Genomic DNA, 8,691 nt, shown 5'->3' on the forward strand with positions numbered 1-8,691 from the left:
AAATGTTAACCAGCAATTGGTTATTTGTCTTTTGAAATGGAGTTTTTAATTGGGTGGTGACTTCTGTGTGTGAACAAGCACAAGCGATCTGAGTCAGTCTCACGCTGGACTCAAATCACTGCAGAGATCAGCATAACCCTGACAGAAAAGGCTGTGTGGGAGCCTTAGAATAAGGACCATTGTGACTGATGTCACTAAATCCTGTATTGCCCAAAGCAGCGTGATTTTAGCGTTAACATCCAACATGACTAGATGATCTTTTGAGGTCCCTTCCAATCTCTAGCATACTATGATGCTCATTGTGCCAAGAACGGTATTGAGGCCAGATGGAATCTTCTGCTTTGACAGAACACTCCCCAGTACCCATGCTGTTGAAATGTTGAATCTTTCAAGCACAGGCATCTCACATCACCCCGTAAAGGAAGGGGCTGTGTGCAACTGCACCAGACACTGAGCTGAGGAGCTATGATAGAGAGCTCCACACTCACTTTCATGCAGCAAGGCTTGAAAGGCATAATCCAGATGGTCTGGATATGCAGTTACAGGAAGAGTGAACAGCCACTACATCTACATCTCCCTGTCACATCAGGCCTCCTAATTCTATTTAGGAGATAGGGACTGAAATACGAGGGACTAACTTGCTTTGTTTTTTAATACTAGTGAAGCAAATAAAGGAATATGATACAAAAGGATTTGCTGTATTTTTATGGACCTACCAGTGGAATCCTGAGGCAAAAACCACCTCCTGCATACTGAATGTCTGAAAAGGAGCTTGTATTTATCCATTTTATGAAAAAATGGGAATTTGAAGAACAGATTCAGGAGACTTATAACAAAAAAAAAAAAAAACATGCAGAGCAAAACGTGTTTCGGGGAAGTCAAAAACAAGACAACCCCACGAACATAATAAAGTTGTAACAGCTGAACGGTGATGTCAAATCACACCGGCGTTCCGACACGGCTCCTCCTTCCCTCACGGCTGACTTCCAGCCTGCACAACGCTGCCATTCACACACGCTGGGCTGGGTTCCTCCTCACCGGCGGCTCGGGGTCCCTGCAGCACGGGAGCCGCCGTGTCCCCATCGCTCCGCCCTGACCCGGCCCGGCAGCCCCAGGCTCGGTACCTCAGGCTCCCCTCAGCCGCCATGGCGGTGCCGGAAGCGGAAGCCCGCAAGCGGAAGCCCGCCGTCGGAAGCGGGGCGGTGCCTTCCCGGAAGGAGACGGCAGCGCTGCCTTAGCCCCGCCTCGCCGGGCCGCCATCTTGGCTGGGAGCCGCGGTCGCGCCGCAGTGGGTGGCGAGGGGGTTGCGGCCCTGCTCTGCCCTTGTGGCCGTCCCTTCCTTCCTCCTTCCTTCTCTCCTCTGTTCCTCCCTTCTTCCCCCGCTCCCTTGGCCGCCGGCTGCAGGCAGGCGGGGCGTCCCGGCACCGGAGGGGCCTGCTCTAGCACCGAGAGGTGAGTGGGGCCTGCGGCGCTAAGCGAGCAGGGGGGCCGCGCCGGCTCGTTGCTCCCTCCGTCCTGCCCTTGCCGCGGCTGTAGCCGTGAGCCTCCCGCTTGGCCTCTTGCTCCTCCGGCTCTTGTAGTCGCTGCTCGTCTCCTGTCTCCCGTTGGTGGGGTCGGTGCCCTTGTGTTGGCTCCCTGATCCAGCCGGTGCTCGGCGGCCTGAACGCGGGCCGAGTGCTTCCTTGTTCGCTCCTGGTGTATGGGGCTGTCGGCATGGGGAAATGGCTTTGTGGTCGTGGCTTCTGGAAATGCTGCCGCTTATTGTCCGTGTTACGATATGAACGGTCTTCAAGATAAGGCTTTGCGGGGTGTTAATGTCCCAAGAAGAGGGCTAAGTGCTCTGTTGTCCAGTGCCGGGTGAAGGGCGCTATTGCTAGACGTAAGAACAAATCCTTGTGTTATTAAAGCTACGTGATTGAATCCGTGTTAAAGTTAGAGCACGCTTCTTTAGAGAAAAACCTTTAATTTTACGATTTCAAATGATGGCTTAAAACCGTGTGTATTTAAGGCAAAATCTTGTATGTATTACATTAATACAAACAATGAATACAGTAATTCTGACCAAAGCCAGACTAACCGCGTTAATGTTGAGTAAAGTTTCAATATTTGACCACATAAAATTGTTCCTCATGGCTTAAATATTATTCCTATAATAAACTCTACTGGTCTATGTTCAAAGCAAAGGAATAGAAAGGGTCCCAGTCCTTTAACATACTTCTTGTGCCCAGTGCTGCTGTCCCGTTGTAAGCAGTAACTTATCTCTTTGTTCAAGCGGTTTGTTAAATGTCCTTTTTGTTCTTGCTCGGATTTCCATGGTAGCTTGCTAAGTTTCTAAGGGGGAAAGTGAGTTAAACAGCAGTTGCTAATTGGTGTGTGTTCTGTAGGTGCATTGTAAGGGCTAATGCTTGCTTTGTCTGGTAAGCAGCATGGAATTTCCTTTCTTCACACAGACTTGTCTCGTTTTGGATGAGGGCTTTGTTTCTCTGGAAGGGAATAATCTGGCTCAGAAGTTCCCTTCTGTAAATTCAGCTGACTCTTAAGCAGGGTTTAATGTGAACTCCTGCACCTCAAAGGCAGGAATGAGGTTACTGGGGGGTTTTGTTATTTATTTCAAATAATGGATGTGTAGAAACACCGAAAGAATTTAAACCATGAGCAAATGTATACAGTAGATATTGACATGGAATAGGGAAATTAATTACTCGGACTAAGCCCTTTAAAACAGTGTCATAATGATGTGTGTTCAGCCTAAGTACAGGACTGGTTATTAAGAGTTCAAGTGGGTTCTATAGTGCACCGTATTTCCTGGTATTTAAACAGTGCCAGAGTCTCTAAGGAGTGTGTTGATTGGTGTCCTGGTTAGGATTTTGCATGATTCTTGCCATGTAGAAGTTACGGTAATTAATATTTAAATAAGTACTCTGTAAAGTAGCTTTGGCAGATAAATGGATCTGTGTTCAATGAGGCACAGAAGCTCTGTATCTATTAAGACTGTATTCAGATTGTCTTATATATATTTCTTAACAACTAGATGAGCAACAACAGTAATAAGAGAGCACCAACAACAGCAACACAGAGACTTAAACAAGACTACCTTCGAATTAAGAAGGATCCTGTGCCTTACATCTGTGCAGAACCCCTCCCATCTAATATCCTTGAATGGTAAGAATTAAAATGTTCTCTGTTGTAGAGAGAACAAGATTTTCTGGGTCATCAACTCTGGCTCCCTCACTCCTACAGATTGAGTGGGAATCTGGGTTTTGGGAGGTGGAGTATGAAACTTGAAGTGATACTGAACTTGATTTTACTAGGGAAGTTGTTGGCTGCTTGTATGATGACTTAATGCTGCTTAAATGTCTTCTGTATCTTAGGCACTATGTTGTACGAGGACCTGAGATGACTCCCTATGAAGGTAAAAGTTTGCTTATAGCAAAGTTGTGTGTGTGCTTGGTTGTGATTGGCATGCCTGAGTAATTCCATGTCTGTTTGAATGGGCAAAACGTAACTGCTGTAAAGAGCTCTAAAAACTCTTTGTGCAGTTTCAGAGCTGCCTGGGAGTTGTGTGATAGCTTCTGGAAGAGAGGTAGTGGTACTGCTGTCTATTAGTGGGGTTTCTGTTATCAAAGGTTCTAATAAAACCATGTTAAAGTTGAGCTGAGGACAGATAGCTTCCTATTAAGTAAATGCTAAAGGTCTTGGAGCAGATAACTCACTTTAGATACTATGTGACAGTCAAAAGATAGTTTAACGAAGTTCCATTTTGTTACTGAATAAATGTTCTCAGTGAACTGAGACACATTCTATGAATTTCTCTGGAGAAAGTGAGGAATGTGAAAACCTTCGTAATGTGTTGTAGTCACATATTTCACAATGTCTTCTGGAGCCTCTCACAAAGTGCTTTTTGAAATCGGATTCCTCATAGGATTGTTATTTGCAGTTAGCTGTGTTTCTGGGAAATGACCCCATTTGTATTGTGTTAAATACACTTTGGCTGGTTTTCCTTAAATGTGTTATGGGCTTGACAACAGAAAGTACTTTGTAATAATGCATGGGAGAGGATTGCTCCAAAGTAAATCAGCTGCAGATGTGGCTTATTGTTATTCTTGTGTCTGAGAGGCACAAGTTGATGACATTGATCTCTAGTGTGTGTGGGGGAAAAGGAGACAAAGGGTTTTACTTGGCCAATTTTGAGTAGCAGCTTAGGACTTCATCTTCATGCAAAATAAGTAATTCATCTCTCTGTGTAATGCAGGTGGCTATTACCATGGGAAACTAATATTCCCCAGAGAATTTCCTTTTAAACCTCCTAGTATTTATATGATTACACCTAATGGAAGGTTTAAGTGTAATACAAGGTAAGGATTTTCTTCTAACACTTAAGCAATTAACACTGTCTTAGCAATATGTATAATGTATAATAATTTTAATGGCAAAAATAAACCACGCTGCCTGTCTTATCCTTTTGAAGGTTGTGTCTTTCAATCACTGATTTCCACCCGGATACATGGAATCCAGCTTGGTCAGTCTCAACAATCTTGACGGGCCTTCTTAGCTTTATGGTGGAAAAGGGCCCCACACTGGGCAGCATAGAGACATCAGAGTTCACGGTAAGCTCCAGAAGCTGTGATGTGCCTTGTGTCACTTAGGGAATGATGGATGTGACCTAGAGGTTAAAACTACAGGCAACAGCTGGCATTTTAGTACCTAGAAATGAATGTGTTGCCTACTGCAGACCTGTACAGAACACTAACCCCATAAGATGAAGAGATGAGAACATAACTTGTGTCTAGAAGTGTCTGTTATAGTGAATAACTTTGTTTATGTGCAAGTGCTGATGATATTTGTTTCCTCCACAGAAAAGACAGCTTGCCGCACAGAGCTTAGCGTTTAATTTAAAAGATAAAGTCTTCTGTGAGCTCTTCCCTGAAGTGGTGGAGGTAAGGGAATTAATCCATGCGATAATTTGATTTCCTGTAGTTCTTCCTGCTCAACTTCTGAGAATGGGGGATAGCTTTTTAGGACAATATAACTTCCCTGCACAACACTAATACTGTAGGCATGTTGTCCAGGTGATTATATTGTCACTAAGTAGGTAACTGGAAGAAGTTGGAGAGACTGTCCAAATGTATGTAATGCAGTTAAGTTAGTTTGAAAGACCTGCAATGTAAAGAAGTGTACCATATCCTTTTCCTAGATTGAAGTAAGAACTTAGGCTCTGCAGTCTTCTCAAAGCACCCAATAGCTTCACCACTTTCACTTCCAGCTGTTCAAGTTTTCTTTCTTCTTTCTCCAGGAGATTAAACAAAAACAGAAAGCACAAGAAGAACTCAGTAACAGACCTCCATCCCTCCCTTTACCAGATGTTGTTCCTGATGGGGAAGCACACTACGGGCAGAATGGAATACCCCTCCTGAATGGGCATGTACCGTTGGCACCTGCCAATCATCCAGGTCTCCAACAGGCCAACCGTAACCATGGACTTTTAGGTGGAGCTTTGGCGAACTTGTTTGTTATAGTTGGTTTTGCAGCCTTTGCCTACACAGTCAAGTATGTACTGAGAAGCATAGCCCAAGAATGAGGATAGTAAAAGAAATCCAAGACCAAATTAGTGGTAGTTGCAGAATGAGTGGGACTCTTTGGGCATCTGACTCTTTGGGCATCATGACTTTGGGCATCTGACCTGACTAATGCAGGTAAAACATTGGTTGGCTCATGGGTTATGTTTGGGAAATGGAGTAGTTTTGATTAGTCAGAAAACTAAAAGAAGTTCTGTTCACAGTTCCTCTTGTCCTTGCTACTGTCTGGTAGTGGCTCACACACAAGTCAAAGCATTATTGATGAGACACGACCATTTCTAGTGCTTTGATTTTTATAGCAGTTCTCCATCTGTTGTTTGAAAATCTGAAGCAAATGAGGCTTTTTACTTTATGGAACAGTTTTTAAGACGTCACAATTTATGCATATCACATTTTACTTTCCTTAGGGGAGAGTCTGTACAGGGGTTGAAATGATTCAAGTAGAGATTCCGTGCAGACTTGGTAAGGGTTGGGTTCATGTGGACATTGATGCTACAGAAGATTGCTGGTTTCTTTTATAAGATAGAATGACCATCATTTCATATCTAGTCAGTAGTGATTACATGAGTGGGACAGTAACACCATGTGTGTTAAATGTGTTGTCTAAACTGTCACAATGTCATTGAAGGCTTTATTTGGGCTACAAGAAGCGCAGTTGTCAACCTTTAGGCAATTGAATTGGTCTTTCATGGGGATACCCATATCCAGTGTTGTTTTGGGTTTGTTCATTGCCAGATTTCCATCTGGGAGATGTTAAATTTGAAGCTGTAATACTTAGTTTTGATCACAAGGTGCCAGTGGTGGAATGAATAATAAAACTGCACACACCAATGGAGAGTTGACTGTGTATTCAGCAAAGCTGCTCTGGATTTCTTGGCCTTTGGTAAATGGAGTAACCCAGGCCCTTGTGAAGACTGAAAGATGAGTGAATAACAAACCAGCTTTTTCAGAGTCAGCTGAATTCATCTGAAGTGTCACTAGCTGAAGTAAACCCTTAATGTTAGTCCCACTTGCTTACTTGAAGACTTGCATAAACTCTTACAAACACCACCACCAAAAGCTCAAACCCTTCTGATTCATCTGAGATTCTAGAAGCTTTTTTGCTTTTAGGTGTAAGTTCATTACTTTTCCCTTTCAGATGACTGAAATACCAATGTTTGTTCACGGGATTATTCATGGATACTCTAAAGCTCCTAGAGTAGTTCAAAGTCTGCCTGAAATTACTTTATAAACTCAGTTTTATCCCCCCCCCCAAATTTTGTCCAAATACTTTATCAGAGGCAAACTTACTGTGCCTTTCATATTTGACAGTGATGCCTCATCATCTAGGGAAGAACACGCTGTTAATGCTACAACAACCGGTCAGAGGTGATGGCAGGGCAGGAGGCTCTGCATCTCACTGGCTAGTCTTAACCTATTCTGAAGAGCCCAAATAAATATTACCTCATCTATCTAAGAATGTTTTCAGAGCTGTTTTGTTTTCAAAGCTGTTTTGTTTTCCCTTTCAGATTTGTTGTCTCTCTGTTTCTTGGTATCCTGAATTGTAGCAAAACTGTTTTGTTAACCCATGAGGATGCAGCTTAGAGCATTAATAAATGTGACCAATTCTCTGCATTAGGTAGGAATGATCAGGATTAGCAGACCAGCTCTGTACTAAAGAAATCTTAAAGCAGTTCCTGCTGAGGTAAGGAAGGGAAGGAGGTGGGGAGGAACTGGAAAAGGCTGGATGTTAGAATGTGTTTATAAATCTTTGATTTTTTTTTTTTTTTAGATTTTGTTGTTTTACCAAATCTTATTTATAACTGTTTTTTAATTTACCTCTTTGTGCTTCATCAGCTTTTGTGGAAGGAGGAGTGCCAGGTGGATCTCTCTAGAAACAATTGTGTTGTGTCAGGCTGGGGGTGTCCTGTCTTTCCTGCAATGAGAGGGTTTTCAGGATGGCTTGTCAGGCTGGTGTATCTCCTCTCTCAAAGCACATGGACCTGTAGCTGGGGCTGTAAAGCCCCATAGATTTTAGTGACATTCAGACATGCTTGTGTTCTCGCAATGCCTTTTATTACCGTTGACATCGCCTACAGGCAGCAGCTTAGAAGCAGTTATCTACATTTATCTTCTTATCTTAAGGAAGTTCTTTTGTCCCCATACATGAAGACAAAGGACAAAGGCAAGGAGACCTTGCCATGGTGCATTTGCATCTTCCGATGTTTTGCATTTACCTAACCAAGGTAGAAGAACTAGCAAAGACTGGAGATGTTGAGTAAAAGGCATTTTATTACGTGGCAAGAAGGTGGCCTTAAGGAAGGTGGGGCTCCTGTTCTTAGCAAGTGCCACCATTGGAAACAACAAAACTTCATTTAAACCCTGAACATGCTCTATTTATTTTGAGGGTTGGTTGTATTTAAGAAACAAAACTTCCAGTTGCAGTTTCTCTTTAGTACCCTGGGTTCAGAGAAAGACTTGGCAGTCACTTCAGGTGCCATTGCTTGAAAGCTAGAAGCTGAGTGAACCCTTCCTGCTACATCTCCTTGCCTTTGGTAACAGAAGAGTTATTCCCTTCTGTGTAGGTTTTACTCTTTGTTCTGTTTAGTTTTTACATTCATGTTACCAAAGTCATTAGATGCAGGAAACCATTCTTTGCCATGCAAAAACTGTGACCATGCCCTGAAGCACTGCATTGTTTAATGTGGTACTAAACTAAAAGCTGTCCCTCGATATATGATATTGGAACAAATGTCTGGCCCTTTACTTTCATGCTGCAATTTCTGTCAGCTTGTTACACACGGGTGGAAGGGAGGTTTTGCAGCTTGAATCCAAAGCATCTCAGTGGTCACCTTTAACAACCTGGATTTATGGATAGTCAGAACTTCCCCCCCCCAAAGTTTCAAGGTCACAGGAGTTCCTTCAAGCATGTACTGAGGAGTAGAAATGACTGCATTGTAAAGCTGTTTGTTCATAATAAACATTCATGATGAAATTTATACTTTCTGTGGGACTGTTTTGGGGGAGGAATCATTGTGAAGCAATCATATATATATGGACTGTAAAACAAAAGCTGTGGCAGCACTGCAACAGGGGGCTGACAATATACCAGATGATGCTTTTCTTGCTGACTGGA

The 8,691-nt window shown here is 43.1% G+C and overlaps 1 protein-coding gene across 2 annotated transcripts; it reads left to right on the forward strand.

Moving 5' to 3' along the window:
* Positions 1-1,225: 1,225 nt before the first annotated feature.
* Positions 1,226-5,605, forward strand: UBE2J2 (ubiquitin conjugating enzyme E2 J2). Of its 2 annotated transcripts, XM_062620079.1 has the most exons (7): positions 1,226-1,452; positions 3,032-3,162; positions 3,372-3,412; positions 4,253-4,355; positions 4,469-4,607; positions 4,857-4,937; positions 5,294-5,605. In XM_062620079.1, the coding sequence occupies exons 2-7, from the start codon at positions 3,032-3,034 to the stop codon at positions 5,576-5,578; spliced, it is 780 nt and encodes a 259-aa protein (XP_062476063.1). In that variant the 5' UTR covers positions 1,226-1,452; the 3' UTR covers positions 5,579-5,605. The 2 variants fall into 2 exon arrangements, with proteins under 2 accessions (XP_062476063.1, XP_062476064.1); XM_062620080.1 differs by lacking the exons at positions 3,372-3,412; positions 4,253-4,355.
* Positions 5,606-8,691: the final 3,086 nt, after the last annotated feature.

Source organism: Pezoporus occidentalis, unplaced genomic scaffold (genome assembly GCF_034315485.1).
Source record: "Pezoporus occidentalis ecotype Australia unplaced genomic scaffold, CSIRO_AGI_Poc_V1 ctg219, whole genome shotgun sequence".
Lineage (NCBI taxonomy): Eukaryota > Metazoa > Chordata > Aves > Psittaciformes > Psittacidae > Pezoporus > Pezoporus occidentalis.